This window comes from Lepidochelys kempii, chromosome 23, assembly GCF_965140265.1.
Source record: "Lepidochelys kempii isolate rLepKem1 chromosome 23, rLepKem1.hap2, whole genome shotgun sequence".
Classification (NCBI taxonomy): Eukaryota; Metazoa; Chordata; order Testudines; family Cheloniidae; genus Lepidochelys; species Lepidochelys kempii.
The window spans coordinates 12699473-12715958 of NC_133278.1; the positions used below are offsets into that span (position 1 = coordinate 12699473).

The 16486-nt window shown below is 58.6% G+C and overlaps 2 protein-coding genes across 13 annotated transcripts in view; both read right to left on the reverse strand.

Moving 5' to 3' along the window:
* Window positions 1–60: 60 nt before the first annotated feature.
* On the reverse strand, window positions 61–7240 carry LOC140902227 (sulfotransferase 2B1-like). Of its 8 annotated transcripts, none has more exons than XM_073322088.1 (7): window positions 7160–7240; window positions 6291–6447; window positions 5077–5285; window positions 4772–4898; window positions 4412–4506; window positions 3546–3726; window positions 920–1014 (listed from the first exon to the last, which is right to left on the reverse strand). In XM_073322088.1, exons 2-7 carry the CDS (start codon window positions 6433–6435, stop codon window positions 1001–1003), a joined length of 771 nt encoding a protein of 256 aa, XP_073178189.1. In that variant the 5' UTR covers window positions 6436–6447; window positions 7160–7240; the 3' UTR covers window positions 920–1000. The 8 variants fall into 8 exon arrangements, 6 of the variants coding, with proteins under 6 accessions (XP_073178186.1, XP_073178189.1, XP_073178188.1 ...); XR_012156024.1 differs by having other exon boundaries at window positions 934–1014; window positions 3546–3772; XM_073322087.1 differs by lacking the exon at window positions 920–1014 and adding an exon at window positions 1649–3438.
* Window positions 7241–12396: 5156 nt separating this feature from the next.
* NTN5 (netrin 5) overlaps window positions 12397–16486 on the reverse strand; it is a 32307-nt gene continuing 28217 nt past the window's right edge. For all 5 annotated transcript variants that reach the window (XM_073322024.1, XM_073322020.1, XM_073322023.1 and 2 more), the window contains exons 6-7: window positions 15742–15822; window positions 12397–13135 (exon numbers count right to left, since the gene is read on the reverse strand). In XM_073322024.1, coding sequence (XP_073178125.1) covers window positions 12807–13135; window positions 15742–15822 — 410 coding nt within the window. In that variant the 3' untranslated portion in view covers window positions 12397–12806. The remainder of the gene's footprint in view (window positions 13136–15741; window positions 15823–16486) is intronic.

Here is a 16486-nt window from a genome sequence, read left to right on the forward strand (position 1 = left end):
GCGGGGCGCAGCGCCCCCCGGGGCTTTGGCCCTGCGCGACCGCACAGAGAGGGATGCAGGTTTTTGCAGCTGTTGCTCTGCCCCCCGCCCCCGGATTATTTACCCAGCTGCCTCTGGGGTGGGGCGCGGGACTGGGTATACGGGGACCCCTCGCCCTGCTCTGGGATGCGACCCCTTTGGGGTGGGGAAGGGGGCTGGGGGTGTGGGGACCCCTCACCCAGGACGGAGACCGACTCAGGGTTTTTGATCCTCTCTGTGGCTCTGTTCTGAGCAGGGGCTCCAGGGTTCTCATTCCAGCAGCCCCCCCAGGGACTTCCCACCTCTGCTGGGGCTATTTACAAATGAGGGGGCTGGGTACTTGTTTGTGGGAGCCCAGATCCTGGATTGGGGTAGGGCTGCTGTCACCCCAAGCCCCCCCCCCACTACATCCACAGCACAGGGCACCCTGTAACGGCATGAACTGGCCTCTGGGTACAGTTTAGGGGTTCCCAGCATCCTCCCCATTTACAGATCTTGGGGTAGAGGCCCTGTGTCTAATCCCCAAATGAAATTTGGGGTCCCATCCTTTGGTCTGGGACCAACTAAGGGGGCTCCCTCTTCCAGGAGGTAGGGGAGGATTTGGGACGTGCGGAGCAGACAGCTAAGGGGTCCCCCAAATCCATCTAGATGGAATTCTTGGGGTATGGATCTCTCTCCCCAATCTTGGGGTGCAGCAATCTGGAGAGAGGGGCTGTCTGTGCAGGGCTGCAGGAATCTTGGGGTACAGCCCCTCAGAGGAGAGATTGAGGGGGCCTGCAGGGCATACCCCAAACTATCTCCACTCCCACCCCAAGTGATCCATCCATGGGAAATGTGGAATGCTGCAACTTTCTTGTGAAGAGGGATTCCCCTGAATGAGGGGGGAATGCCCCCAGCCCCGGCCCCCCATGGGTGGGGGTCCTGGAGCTTGGTCCGTGGGGAGGCTGGAGCTGTGGGCCTGCTGACTGGTGTCCGGGGGGCCCTAGGTGCCAGCCACTGTAAGAGAAGGAGGAAAATGAGGGGGAGGGTTATGAAAAGACCCTCCCCCAATGCAACAGAACCCTCTTGGGCTGCTCCCTGCCGGAGACGGAGGGGAGTTGGTGCTGGGATTCAGACACTGGACACATTTGGGGACCCCCCACCCTCCAGCCAGGACTCCTGGGTTCTTTCTTGACTCTGGCAGGGGAGTGGGGTCTAGTGATGGGGGGCACTGGGAGCCAGGACTCCTGGGTTCTCTCCAGGCTCTGGGAGGGGGAATGGGCCCTGGGCCGGTGGCTCTGGGTGCTAACTCACCCAGAAGAGAGGACAGCTGGGGTCCGGCCCAGCCACGTGCGGACGCCCTAGACAAGATGCCTGAGAGAAAGGCTTTGCATGGGGGACCCATTGGGGCAAAGTGAATTAACAAAATGCCTCTGTGCAACCAGAGAGAAAAGGGGGGGAACCATGTGGGGGGTGGTGGTGGTGTGGGCCCCAAGTTGGGGTCTCTTATGGAGAAAACACCCTGCCAGCGTAAGCCTCTCGTGAGAAGTGGATCCTGGCTTTCCCATGGGACAAACGATGGATGGGTGGACCAGCGGGGGAGAAAGTACCAGGAAAGGAAATTGGGAATAAATTCAGGCTCTAGACTGTGTTTATGACTCTAACCAGTTTATTAACTGGTAATTACTACAGGTTCCTGACTGGTTATTAACTGGTAATAACTATGGGTTCTAGCCAGTTTAACTAGGAATAAGCGCGGACCCTACCCCATGGTTGATATTCTTCTTGTATGTGTTTCCAAGCCTTAAACTTGCTCCTGTTTGACTCTAGGTTTTGCTGCAGACATGACCCCGGGCCGGGTGCTTAGCAGAGGGCTGGACTGAGGGGACAGCGGTTAAGGGGGGCGGAGGGGCTCCCACGGAGACAGCCGATCTGAGCGCAAAGCAGGTCCCCAGCAGTTGAGGGGCTGGGCACAGTCAGGCTGGAGGGGGTGGTGCCCCAGGGACAGAGCAGACCTCGGGGCAGTTGCAGGGCGGGTAACTATCTCGGTAGATTTAGCCTGAAATTAGCTCTGCCCCAAGGACCCACTCCAGGACCCTAAGGGCCAGCATAGGCAAACCCCAATGCCCCAGGCTGGGACAGGCTGGTGGGGCCCAGAGTGGGGCGCTCGCATAGCCACCAGCCAGAAGGTTTGGCCGTTTCCCCCGGTGAGGACAGACAAGGTGGCCTGGTGCTGCTGATTCACCCTGAACCCCCGGAGAACCATGAAAGGGTCACAGTGGGGTATCGGGGTAGATGGGCTGTGGGGGCTGAGCTGGGGGACAGGGAGGGGGTGGGATACTGGGGTAGATGGGCCCCGGGGGCTGATCCGGGAGGCAGGCAGGAAGGGACGGGATGCCGGGATAGATGGGCCCCGGGGCCTGTTCTGGGGGGAGGGCAGGAGGTGGGATACCGGGGTAGATGGGCCTGGGTGGCTGATCCGCAGGGTAGGCAGGAGGTGGGATACTGGGTAAATGGGCCCTGGGGACTGATCCAGGGGCAGGGATGGGGGAAGGGGACTCCAGGCTGCAGCCCCTGCCAGAGATGGAAGGACGTTGGGTTAGTCACCCCAAGCCCCAGCTAACCCCCCCAACCCCTTACAGCGCTGGGAGGGGGAGGGCTGTGGGCAGGTGCTGGGGGCTCAGGCAGTTCGGGAGGGGGGCAGGGCTCTGATCCCAGATGGGGGAGGCAGGAATCGGGGGGAGGGGGCTGAGTGGGATGCTCTGTGGGTACTTGGGGGGGTGCCATGGGGCTGGGGGAGGGGAGCTGCTGGCAAGTCCTGGCACAAACCCTCTGTATGGGGCACAGTACCCACAAGGGGCCTCAGAGGCAGCCCCCCCCCCCACACACACACTCCAGTCCCCTAAGCAGGACTCAGTATCAGAGAACGCTTGTCCCGCCCCCTCCATTTCTGGAGCCGCTTCTCCCCCTGGTGGCCGGTTCCCTGCACGGTGGCCGCACCCTCTGGTGCTGGGGTTGTTTGTTAGTGACACGCCATGGCTCTGCAGGCCATATGGGGTTAATCCAGGGGAGGGGGGTTCAGCCCCGTCCCACAAAGAGGGAAACTGAGGCACAGACGCTGATAAGCCCAAATGGCTGTAGAGTGACAGAGGCCAGGAACAGAATCCAGGACTCCTGGGTTCTATCCCTGGCTCTGGGAGAGGGGATGGGGTCCAGTGGTTAGAGCAGGGTGGGGGTGGGAGGTGCACTCTTCAAGTGCCCACACACACGGATCTAGGGGTCCCTACAGACTGTAGCTGTCTGGAGGAGGGGGGGCGGTGACCCCTCAAGCCTCATCCCATGGGAATCGGATGCCCACGTCCTGCATTTGCTCCTGGTAGAGCCGGTCAAATGCCTGGCTCTGCGCCACCGTGAAATGCCCCTTCCAGTCGCCCGGGACCCCTGTGGGAAGCAGAGAATGGAGGGGTTCAGGGAGTCTTCCCCAAGGGCCCCTGCTGGGAGAGGCCAGGCCGGGGTAGCTGGGAGCCCCCGCCCAGCCCCTCGCCCACCTTTCCTCAGGAAGGGGCTGATCCGTTGGTCCATGATGTTCTCCGGCACCAGGCTGTAGTTACACATCCTGTTCTGCTTCATGGCCTGGAAGGAGGCGTTCTCCACCACCCCATCCAGCGCCCGCGCCTCCAGCGGCTTGCCCAGGAACTGGCAGATCCGCTCCACGCTGCCCCGCAGGTCCTGTCACAGGGCGGGACACTGGGGTGGATGGGCCCGGGGGGCTGATCTGGGGGCAGGGAGGGGGCAGGACACTGGGGTAGATGGGCCTGGGGGGCCGATCTGGGGGCAGGGAGGGGGCAGGACACTGGGGTAGATGGGCCCGGGGGGCTGATCTGGGGGCAGGGAGGGGGTGGGATACCAGGGTGGATGGGCCCGGGGGCCTGATCTGGGGGCAGGGAGGGGGCAGGACACTGGGGTGGATGGGCCCGGGGGGCTGATATGGGGGCAGGGAGGGGGTGGGATACCAGGGTGGATGGGCCCAGGGGGCTGATCTGGGGGCAGGGAGGGGGCAGGACACTGGGGTGGATGGGCCCGGGGGGCTGATCTGGGGGCAGGGAGGGGGCAGGACACTGGGGTAGATGGGCCCGGGGGGCTGATCTGGGGGCAGGGAGGGGTGGGATACCAGGGTGGATGGGCTGGGGGGCTGATCTGGGGGCAGGGAGGGGGCAGGACACTGGGGTGGATGGGCCCGGGGGGCTGATCTGGGGGCAGGGAGGGGGTGGGATACCGAGGTAGACGGGCCCAGCTGGGCTCTGACTCAGGGAGCAGGGAGGGGGCAGGATACTGGGGTAGATGGGCCCAGGGGTGTGACCCAGGATGTGGGGTTGGGGTCTTTCCCTTTCTCTGTCTGGTGCTAGTCTCTCACCTGATGCATTTCCTCATAGGTCAGGAGGAGGAAGTTGAGCCGGTCCCTAAGGCCCAGCCAGCCCTTGACGTGCTGGAACCAGGAGCCAAACAGCACTGGAAGCAAGGCGGGATTAGGGAGGGAGGTAAAATGCCAACTCATGCATCAAACGAACAGAGGGACCCAGAGGCTGGGCTTGAAGATCCTTTTGGTATAAAAGCTGGGCCACACGCAGCTCCCCAGCCCGGAGTCCTGGCTCCCACCCCCTCTGCCCCCCCTGCTCTAACCACTAGCCCCCACTCCTCTCCCGGAGCCAGGGAGAGAACCCAGGAGTCTTGGCTCTCAGCCCCCCCCCAACCACTGCACCGCGCTGCCTGGTACCTTTGCCTGCGCTGAAGAGCTCCACAAATTCCCCAAAATCTTCCGGGAACTCCAGGAACGAGGCCATTTTAGAGTAATAATAGAGAGAGACACAGACGTCCTTGGGGTTCCTCACAGTATAGATCACCTGGGACAAGGACAGGGACTGAGACGGTGCCCCTCACTCCCGACCCGCAGCCCCCTGCTAGCCCCAGGCTCCCCCCAGCCCTGCCGGTGCCCCTCACTCCCGACCCGCAGCCCCCTGCTAGCCCCAGGCTCCCCCCAGCCCTGCCGGTGCCCCACACTCCCGACCCGCAGCCCCTCACCTTGGCGTTGGAGCCGTGGAGGGAGGTCGGAAAGAGGCCGCAGGGCAGGTGGGATGAGATGAGCCGCGGACAGGGCCGGTTCTCCAGGAACCCAGCTGCCGTGGTCTGCTCAACCCAGGGCACCCGCTCCCAGGAGGGCACCGACTGTGCCAGCTGGGGGTCTCCGTCGCTGTGGATGAGGGTCAGCAGCTCTTGCATCCAGGTGGTGCCTGGTTGTGGGGGGAGAATGATGGAGCTGGGGGGCTGGGTAGATATCGGGGGAGCGGGCCCCAGGGGGTGGTTAGAGCCAGGTGTGGGGGGGAAGCATGGGGGGGAATGTGGGGAGAAGATGGGGCTGCGGGAGGGAGGTGGAGGAGAGTTCACAGGGGTCAGGGGGATGTCAGGGTGTAGGGGGATCCTGGAGTTCAGGGTGGCTTCCGGAGTGTCAGAGGAATGGGGTATGAAGGAGGGACACCCTGGGGGATAGGGTAGGAAGCTAGGATCCTGGGGGTCAGAGGGGGGGAGGGGAAAAGGAGGGGGAGTTAGGGTGTGGAGGAGGTGGGGAGACCCAGGGGCTATGGGGAATGGCCGGGCGCTCAAAGGCTGTCCCAGGGTTCAGAGGAGGCAAGTGGAGTTTAGGGAGATGCAGATGTTGGGGTTCAGGGGGTGCAGTGGGGATCCTGGGGGAGGCTATGGGGGATCCCAGGGGCTGGGGGTGGAGGGGGCGGTCCTGCAGACTCAGGAGGGGGGTTAGTAGCCTGAGCTAGGGATGGGACGGCAGTACATGGAGGCATGTGGGGGGAAAGATGGGGGGAAAATGTGGGGGGGGCACCAGGGGATGGGGAGGAATAGGAGGATCCCAGGAATTGGGGGGGGTCTCATCTGCTTTGGGTTAGGTGTGAGGGTGCAGTGGGGGGTGAGGGTATTCAGGGGGTCTAGGGGGATCTAACATAATTTTGTGGGTAGGTGTGGGGGTGCAGGGGAGGTATGGCAGGCAGAGGGGGGCTCTGGGGGCCTCTCCTGTGATTTAGGGTAGGGGCGCACTGGGGTGGGGCTCAGGGACTGTCAGGGGCTATAAAGGGGTACAGGGGAGGTATGGCAGGCAGAGGGGGGCTCTGGGGGTGCAGGGCAGGTAAGGAGGATATGGGGTGGAGAGGGGCATGGGGGGTCTCTCACCTGGTGTGGGGGAAGTGTAGGGGCGGGGGTACAGAGGTAGGTACTGGGGAGTCTCTCACCTGATTTGGGGTATGTGACACTGAAGATGTCTCTGTCTCGCACCTGGAAGCCGAGCTGAGCGTATCTCAGGCTCTCGGTGCTGTGCACCAGGGCCGGGAGCATCAGCCCCTTGTACAGCACCGAGTGCGGGCCGGGGGCGGCCATGGAGCTGGGGGGCTGCGGGGACACGGGGGGACCTTCAGCAATGGGCAGCACCAGCCCTGTGTTATTGGGTCCCCCCCTCCCCATTAATCCCCCTGCTGTGTCGCCATCCCCACCTCTGAGCCCCTCCCCCTCCAGCCCCCCAATTCCCAACCGCCACCCCGGGCAGGGATCGCCCTCTAGGGACCCACTGGGGCAGTGCAGGAGGGGGGAGGGGCTGGACAGTCTGGAGTTGTAGAGTTGAAGTTAGGGAGAAGAGAGGGGCATCGGCAGGGCTGGGCTAGCAGGGGGCTGCGGGTCGGGCGTGAGGGGCGCTGGGGGGGGGCTGGCAGGGGGCTGCGGGTCGGGAGTGAGGGGCACCGGCAGGGCTGGAGGTGGGGGGCTGGGCTGGCGGGGGTCTGAGGGTCGGGAGTGAGGGGCGCTGGCGGGGGGCTGCGGGTCGGGAGTGAGGGGCGCTGGGGGGGCTGGGGGGGCTGCGGGTCGGAGTGAGGGGCGCTGGCGGGGAGCTGGCGGGGGGCTGCGGGTCGGAGTGAGGGGCGCTGGGGGGGAGCTGGCGGGGGGCTGCGGGTCGGAGTGAGGGGGGCTGGGGGGGGCTGCGGGTCGGGAGTGAGGGGCGCTGGGGGGGCTGGCGGGGGGCTGCGGGTCGGGAGTGAGGGGGGCTGGGGGGGACTGCGGGTCGGAGTGAGGGGCACCGGCAGGGCTGGAGGGCTGCACCCCACCCCCTTACCCTGCGGCCGGGGTCTCTCCAGGGCTCTGTCTGTGTCCCGGGTTCCCACGGCCCCGCCCCATCTGCCAGCCCCGCACAATGGTGCTGTGTGTGAATCCGGGTCACTGCTGGGGGGATCCCCCTCCCCCAGGGCAGCCCCAGCCGGAGCCGGAGCCGGGCCCCGCGCTGCGCAGTGACGTGGCGGGGGGGTCCCGCGGGGGGGCTGCCCCACTCGGGGGTCCGGTGGGAACAGCTGGTGCCTCCCGCGGGAGCCCGCCCAGTGGCCAGCCGGGCCTTTCCAGGCCCCTGGGCGCCGGCAGCGCCTGGCTTCCTGCCCCAGACCCCCCCAGGGCGCAGCTGGGTTGATTTGGGGCCTGTCCCCGGCCCCCTCTGGAGAGGGGCCAGCTCGGGGGCTCCAGGCCCGGGAAGAGAGGTGTGTTGAGGGAAAGGGCCAGAAGGGCACAACATAACCCGGGTTCAGCATTTTTCTCTATTTTTATCCACTGAAATATTGAGAGATGCCCAGAATGGGGGGGGGGGTCAGATGATAATTATGAGAGGACAGCAGATGGGGAGATGCAGGAGGTTAAGAACATAAGAACGGCCAGACTGGGTCGGACCAAATGTCCATCTCGCCCAGCGTCCTGTCTGCGACAGTGGCCAGTGCCAGGTGCCCCAGCGGGAATGGACAGACCAGGGAATCAGCGAGTGATCCATCCCCTGTCGTCCTCCCAGCAAACAGAGGCTCGGGACACCATCCCTGCCCGTCCTGGCTAACAGCCATTGATGGACCTATCCCCCATGGATTTATCAAGTTCTTTTTTTAACCCTGTTATAGTCTTAGCCTTCACAACATCCTCTGGCAAGGAGTTCCCCAGGTTGACTGTGCGTTGGGTGAAGAAATACTTCCTTTTGTTTGGTTTAAACCTGCTGCCTATTCATTTCATTGGGTGACCCCTAGTTCTTGTATTATGAAAAGGAGTAAACAACACTTCCCGATTTACTTTCTCCGCACCAGTCATGGTTTTATATCAATGGAAATAATTTTCCCTGTGTCCGTGTGAAATTGACGTTTATTGACATTGACCCATAAAAACTCAAACCTTCCAAGCCTGCATAGGAGTATGGGAAGTTCTTTTAAATATCCATCTATCCATCCCCAGATACTCTATCTATCTATCTATCTATTTTCTCCACATCAGTCATGATTTTATAGCCATCTATTGTATCCCACCGTAGTCGTCTCTTTTCCAAGTTGAAAAGCCCCTGTTTTATTAATCTCTCCTCATACAGAAGCCGTTCCAGACCCCTAATAATTTTTGTTGCCCTTTTCGGAACCTTTTTCAATTCCAATGTATCTTTTTCGAGATGGGTGGGACCACACCTCCACCCAGTATTCAAGGTGTGGCCAATGACTCCAAGGTCTCTCTCCAACAGCTAAGTTAAAACACAAATTGTCAGCAGGTCAACCCCCCCCCGCCCCGCCCTAGGGAAATAGCCATAAATCAGCCCCTAACAGCTTCTTGAGCAGGTGTCGATTATTATCCAGGGAAATCTTCCTCCCTGGGCTCAGAGGCGTGCAGGGAAACTACCTTTCCCAATAAAAATGAAATCCTTCCAAGCAGGGGATTTGCCTGGGGCTACGCTAGAAAATTACCTCGCTCGGGGTGGGAAAAGTCCAGCCCCGAGCGGCACAGTTAAGCAAACCTCAGTGCCCCTATACTCAGCCAACGGGAATTATCCCTGCCCTTGGGGAGGTGGATGGGAGCAGCCCCTGCGTCGGGTGTGGACGAGCCCAGCAGGGGCACATGGAGGGGCTGGAAGGAACATTGGCAGATGCTCGGTGCTGTTCTTGTGTGAGCTACTAGCGGGGTTTGAATGGCCCCACGCACCCTGGCTCTGCACACCCTTGTCAGGGGACGTCAGGTGCTGCAGGCCGGGGCAGCCTTCATGCAGAATCCCCTCTATAGAGGGCACTGCCCAGCCCTGGGGTCTACTCTCGGCCGAAGGGTTCTGGGGCTGCACTGTGGGGTAGAGGGGGGATCCACACACCCAGCCCCTTGGCCTGTCCCCCTCCTGCCTCATAGTGAGCAATGACTTGAATGTACAGAATGGCCGCACTGGGTCACACCAATGGTCCATCTAGCCCAGTGTCCTGTCGTCTGACAGTGGCTGGGGCCAGGGGCTTCAGAGGGAATGAACAGAACAGGGCAATTAACGAGTGATCCATCCACTGTCATCCAGTCCCAGCTCCTGGCAGTCAGAGGCTTAGGGACACCCAGAGCATGGGGTTGCATCCCTGACCAGCTTGGCTAGGAGCCATTGATGGACCTGTCCTCCAGGAACTTATCTCGTTCTTTTTGGACCCCTGTTATACTTTTTGCCTTACAACATCTCCTGGCAAGGAGTTCCACAGATTGATGGGGCGTTGGGTGAAGAAATACTTCCTTCTGTTTGTTTTAAACTTGCTGCCTAGTAATTTCATTGAGTGACTACTAGTTCTCATGTTCCTCCACACCAGTCAGGATTTATTAGACCTCCATCGTATCCCCTCTTGGTCATCTATTTTCCAAGCTGAAAAGTCCCAGTTTTATTAATCTCTCCTCGTACAGCAGCTGTTCCAGCCCCCTGATCATTTTTGTTGCCCTTCTCTGCAGCTTTTCCAATTCCACTGTATCTTTTGGGAGCTGGGGTGACCAGATCTGGACGCAATATTCAAGATGTGGGTGCACCATGGATTTATGTAGTGGCATTAGGATATTTTCTGTCTTATTATCCATCCCTTTCCTAATGAGTCCCAACATTCTGTTTGCTTCTTTGACGGCCGCTGCACATTGAGTGAATGTTTTCAGAGAACTCTCCACAATGACGCCAAGATCTCTCTCTCTCGGGGTACCAGCTAATTCTGTATGAATAGTCGGGATTATGTTTTCCCAATGGGCGTTGCTTTGCATTTCTCAGCATTGCATTTCATCTGCCATTTTGTGGCCCAGTCGCCCAGTGTTGCGGGATCCCTTTGTAGCGCCTCAGTCTGCTTTGGACTTTCCTTGTGGTCCCGGCCAGGTTCACACCCCTTGTACCAGTGGCTGGCAGATAGGTTCCCACATGGAGGGGGGGGGGCGGGGCGGGGCGGGGCCATGGGTCTGGGACAACACAGATGCCCTGGAAAGACACCACCCAAAGGTTAAGGGGCTGGGGCACAGACCCCGAGCTGAGCTAGCAGGGGGCTGCAGGTTGGCAGTGAGGGGCACCAGTTCCAGTCCAGTCCCCTGATCCCCACTCACCTCCCCAAATTGGGGAGAGAACCCAGGAGTCCTGGCTCTCAGCCACCACCACCCCGCCCTAACCACTGGACCCCACTCCCCTCCCAGAGCTGGGGAGAGAACCCAGGAGTCCTTACTGGCCTCTGTCATGCTCCAGCCATTTGGTTCATCAGCGTCGGTGCCTCAGTTTCCCTTTCTGTGGAACCAGGCCCAACTCCCCTCCCCTGGATTAACCCCGTATCGCCTGCAGACTCGCCGCCTGTCACTAGCAAATAACCCAGCGCCGGAGCCTGCGGCTGCTGTGCGGGGAACGGCCACCAGGGGGAGAAGCGGCTCCAGAAATGGAAGGGGTTGGGGCAGGCTGTGCCTGGCAATGGGCCTCTCTTAGGGGGCTGGAGGGGGGCGGGCTGCCTCTGAGGCCCCTCGGGGGCGTTGTGCCCCATACAGAGGGTTTGTGCCAGGCTTCACCAGGGGCACCCCTTCCCCAGCCCCATGGTGCCCCCCAGCTACCCACAGAGCATCCCACTCAGCCCCCCTCCCCGATTCCTGCCTCCCCCATCTGGGGTCAGAGCCCTGCCCCCCTCCCCACCTGCCTGAGCCCCCAGCAGCTGCCCGCACCCCTCCCCCTCCCAGCGCTGTAAGGGGTTGGGGGGGATTAGCTGGGGGTGACTAACCCAACGTCCTTCCTACCTCCCTGCCTCTGGATTAGCCCCTGGGGCCCATCTACACTGGTATCCCACCCCCTGCCTGTCCCCTGGATCAGCCCCCTGGGGCCCATCTACCCCAGTATCCTGCCTCCTGCCTCCCCCTGTTTCAGCCCCCCCAGGCCAGCACCGGCTCTAGGCACCAGCAAAGGAAGCATGTACATCCAGGGGTGGCACAATTCCAGGGGCGGCAGTCCGGCCCTGCCCCAGGCCCATCTACCCCAGTATCCCGCCTCCTGCCTCCCCCGTTTCAGCCCCCGGGCCCACATACCCCAGTATCCCACCTCCTGCCTGCCCCCCGGATCATGCCCCGGGTCCACCGACTATGGTATCCTAGTGCCCCTACCCCAGGATCAGCCCCTGGGGCCCATCTACCCTGGTACCCCACCGCCAATCGCATGGATAAAGATAGAGCAGTATATATGGGAAGATAGAGAGAGAGAGGCTGTATGGGGATAGATCGATAGATAGATAGATAGATGGGGTGGATGGGGATAGATATAGTTGGGGTGGATGGCAGGATGGATGTATGAGGGGGATGGATAGATGGAGGTTGGATGGATAGACAGGGTGAGGGGGATGGAGGGATGGGTAGATGGGAGGTGTGGGGGGATGGATGGAGAGACAGGGGTGAGGGAGATGGAGGAACAGACAGGTAGAGGGGTTGGAGGTGGGTGTTTGCACCAGACCCAGTGGGTCAGACAATCCCAGCCAGCTGGCCAGATGGGGCTGTGAGTGTCCATCTCTGGTGTTCAGATTGGGGGCGTGGGGGTTTTGGGTCCTGGGGGTCCCTCTGGAGCCAGGGTGCTCAGGGCTCTGGGGAGAGGGGGCTGGGGAATTGGACACGGGGCAGGGCCCCACAGAGTCAGAGGCTGAGCGGGGCTGGCAGGCAGAGTGAATGGGCAGGAAGGTGTGAAGTGGCAGGGGGTGGGGGGTGGATATGCACAGCCCCTCCCCCCCCCGCCCCCGCAGTAACAGGACCCTCTGGCACAGATGCCGATTTCACGCCCGCGCCCAACAATTGGTTCCGGTCAATGGCAACAAGGCTGGGTTCAAGCAGGACGTGTGTTCCCCCCCTACACCCTCCCAGTGCTGACAAGGGCAGCTGGGAACCAGCACATCAAAGGCCCCGCGCCCCATTCCCTGCCCCCTGAACCAGCCAGTCCTGGTCCGGGGGCTGGATGGGAGCCGGCGCCCCCTAGAGGGGAGAGGCCCTAGCCACCATTCCCTTCCCCCCGCATACGTTAACCAGGACCCCACTCCCCTCCCAATAAACAGACTCTCCTGAGAGTAAAATAATTTCTCATTTTATTCCATTTATCTTTTTTACAAGTGCAAGAGCAGAGCAGGCCATAGGTCAGGGGTCAAAGGTCATCTTTGGTCTTTCCTCTGTCTCCCCCCAACCTGATTGCAAAAATGTGGGGGGGGGGGAGTGGGAAGCTGGGTGGGGACGGGCCCTCCCTCAAGGCTGGATGAGGGGAGGTAGGATTGGGCCCTGCATGGGGGGGTAGGGTCTCAATATGGGGGAATCCAGGGGATTGAGGAGGGGATTGGGCCCAGTTTCAGGGGCCAATGGGGGATCTCAGCCCCTGGAGGAGCGGCGCCAGGCGTTACAGATCCTGCCCCGGGTCTTGGGGTGCCTGGCGCACCCCCTCCCCTGGCCTTAGTGTCCCTGGCATTTCCATCCCACCTCCTTGGGTTTCAGGGGCTCCGGCAGTTGCCCCGCCGGTTCTGCTGCTGGAAGCGACGGAGCTTGTGGGCCCAGACATCACGCCAGGGCAGCGCCAGGCTGTTCCTGTCCAGCACCAGGCGCGCCGGGTCGGGCGACTCTGCGTCGTTCCCGATCACCAGGTAGGCCTTGCCAATTTGGAGGCGCAGGCAGCCGCAGGCCAGGTCCTGCCGGGGCACCCAGAGCGGTTGCTCACCCCGGCGGATGGGCACCTGGCGCTGCCGATAGACTGCCAGCACCGAGGTCGTGAATTGCCACCACTCGCCCGACTCCACCATGGCCAGCAGCTGGGCATGCAGCACTGCAGGAGGAGGTCAGAGGTCAGGAAGGGGCAGGATACTCCCCAATCCCCAACATTAGCCAGTGATGCTAGTCCCCAATGATAGCCAGTAATGCTCATCAGCCAATGATATACAACGATGCTCAGTGTTAGCCAGTGATTCCAATCCCCACTGATATTCAACAATACCCATTAGAAGATGATAACAATACACAACAATACCCAATGATACTCAACGATGCTCAACATTAGTCAGTTATAGCAATACCCAACAACATGTAATGATACTCAACATTAGCCAACGATAGCAAACCTCACCATTACGCAACGATACTCAATGATAATTGACATTAGCCATAGATCGCAATACCCAACAATACACAGTAATACTCAACATTATCCAGTGATACGAAACCTCACCTTTCCCCATGGATACTCAATGATAATCGACATTAGCCAATGATACCAACACCCAGCAATACTCAATGTTATTCAACAATACTCAGCCATTGATACCAATTCCCAATAATACTCAACGATACTCAGCAATATTCACCATTAGCCAATGATACCAACACCCAACCATAATCAGTGATACTCAGCATTAGACCATACCAGTACTCAAGAATACCCAATGATACCGAACAGTAGATAATGATATCAATACCCAACAATACCCAATGATATTCAACAATAGACAAGGATACTAATACCCTACAATACCTAAAGATGCGCAATGATACTCAACCATAGACAATGATACCAATATCCTACAGTACTCAGTGTTACCCAACATTAGGCAATGATGCTGATACCAATATCCACCGATACCCAGTGATGCCCAACAGTGCCCACCAATATCCAATGAGACCCAATATGCAACATTATTCATTGATGTCAAACGTTCCCCAATGATACGAACACTCACCCATATCCAATGATACTTATCAACATCCAACATTACCAAATAATGCCAATGCCCATCAATACTCACTGATGCCCACCAATACTTAGTGATACCCATCAAAACTCAGTGACCCCAAATGGTGCCCAACAGTGTCTACCAACAACCAACGATACTCAACAATACCCAACGTTACTCATCGATGAACTGAAGTGCACTTCAGTACCCAGTGAAACTTACCCACCAATACTGCCTATCATGCCCAATGCTCACCAATATCGAGCAGTGCCCAGCAATGCCCACCGATACTGAAGATGCCTAGTGACACCAAAGAGTGCCTACCAATGTCCAGTGATACCCACCAATATCCAACTCTGCCAGCAATACCCACTGAAACCCAACTGTATCCAGTGATAACTAGCAATATCCACTGAAAACAACAATACCGAGTGATACCCAATAATAGCCATTGAACCCCAATATCCAGTGATACCCTACAATAGCCATTGAACACCAACAATACTCAGCAATATCCAGTGATACCCAGCAATACCCACTGAACCCCAACAATACCCAGTGATATCCCGTGATACCCGACAATACCCATTGAACCCCAACAATACCCAGTGATATCCAGCAATACTCACTGAAACCAACAATACCCAGTGATATCCATCGATACCCATTGAAACCCAACAAACCATGATAACCAGTGATACCCAACAATACTCATTGATACCCAAACAATATGCAGTGCTAGCCGGTGATATCTATTGATACCCAGTAACACCCAGTGATGTCCACAGATACCAACTGATGCTGATTAATACCCAGTGATATATGACATAAAACCCTCAAGTGGCCCCAGCTCCTACCCAGGGACAGCAATCAGACCCTGCCATGCTCAGAAATTGTAACCACCCCAGAGAAAGCCCCACTCTCCCAGGAATGGTGCCTGATCATGCCCAGGGACTTGGCCGCCCGGACTCGCCCAGGTATTTTGGCTCTGGCACTCAGGGAATGATAATTTGGCTCTGGCACTCAGGGAATCATACTGAGACAGCCAGCGAGGAAGGGTGGTGGAGGAAGGGGAATGGACACAGAGATGGTTGTGGGGGGGTGGACACACAGGTTGGGGGGTGGAAGCAGAGAGTGGGGCAGGCTGGTCTCTCACTGTCCTTTGTGCAGAGTGTGCGTCGCCCTTTAGCTGCTCACAGGAGCTGGGGCCAGGGGCAGTGGGCGGTCCATCCTGATAATCCCCTCCTAATCCCTGGGAGAAAAACCAAATAAACTCCTAATGCCCTTTGTGCCTTGAGCCCCGGCCTCCGGCTCAGGGTCAACCCCGCAGTGCGGGAGAATTTCATGCGGGCCAATTGCCACAGTGAGGGCGGTGAGCATGGACCAGATCCCGAACAGAGCATTGCTTGGGAATAAATCATATTCATCCTTCTCCGTACACATCTATCTAGCTATCTATCCCCATAGCACTTCTTTCTTTCTTTCTTTCTTTCTTTCTTTCTTTCTTTCTTTCTTTCTTTCTTTCTTTCTTTCTTTCTTTCTACTAATAATATAAAATTTCCCAGCTTCAGGATGGACATGTATGGGGAGAGAGAGACAGAGAGAGAGAGACAGATAGGTGGCTGCGGTAGATAGATGAATAGATAGAGGGAGTATATGGAGATGGCTAGATAGATAGATGATAATGATGTCAGGTCAATGATACCGTAATCCTTCTTGCAGTATTTTCGCAGGTTCATGTGGATGCGGCCGTGGGAGGGGTTGCAGTGAGTCTGGCATTCAGTGCCTGAGGGGAAAGCACAGATGGGGGAACATGGGTACAGTGGGGTTAGCCTGACCCTGGCTCCCCACTCCTTCCTGCTTCTCATGAACCGGGATCTGTCCCAAATCATGCCTTTGATTCCCACAACTGCGACTCCAGTCCTGGAGGCAGGACCTCCAGCTCCAGAGTTATGAAGTCACTTCCTGAATTATCATTCCTGCTTCCTTGGAGGTGGGATTTCCTGCAGTGCCAAAATTCCATGGTACAGTTGTTAGGCTATCACATCACTTCCTGAATTTACATGTGTCCCTCCCCCCTGGAGGCAGGACCTATAACACAGCTCCAGAGGCATGATGTCACTTCCCGAAATAACGTTTCCCCCTCCTCCCCAGAGGCAGAACTTCCTAGTACTGCACACTTCTGGAGCTATGATGTCACTTCCTGAACTAGCATGCCTCCCTCCTTGGAGGCAGGACTTCCTGGAATGCAAGGTAGAGGACATAATTCTGGGCTTATGATGTCACTTCCTGAATTTGTGTTCACCATCCACCTTTGAGAAGGATTCCCTGGAATGTCTTACCCTACAGCACAGCTCCAGGGCTACGATGTCACTTCCTCAATAAGCATTTCCCCCACTTTGGAGGCGGGACTGCCTGGATTGTCCTACACTGTGTCACAGTTCCAGGTC

Coding starts and splice junctions, on each gene's coding strand:
- LOC140902227 (XM_073322085.1), bottom strand. CDS start 6,435: ATGGCCGCCCCCGGCCCGCACTCGGTGCTGTACAAGGGGCTGATGCTC. Junction 5,286..6,290: donor TGTCACATACCCCAAATCAG/GTGAGAGACTCC, acceptor CCCCACAACCAG/GCACCACCTGGATGCAAGAG. Junction 4,507..4,771: donor GCTCTTCAGCGCAGGCAAAG/GTACCAGGCAGC, acceptor CCTTGCTTCCAG/TGCTGTTTGGCTCCTGGTTC.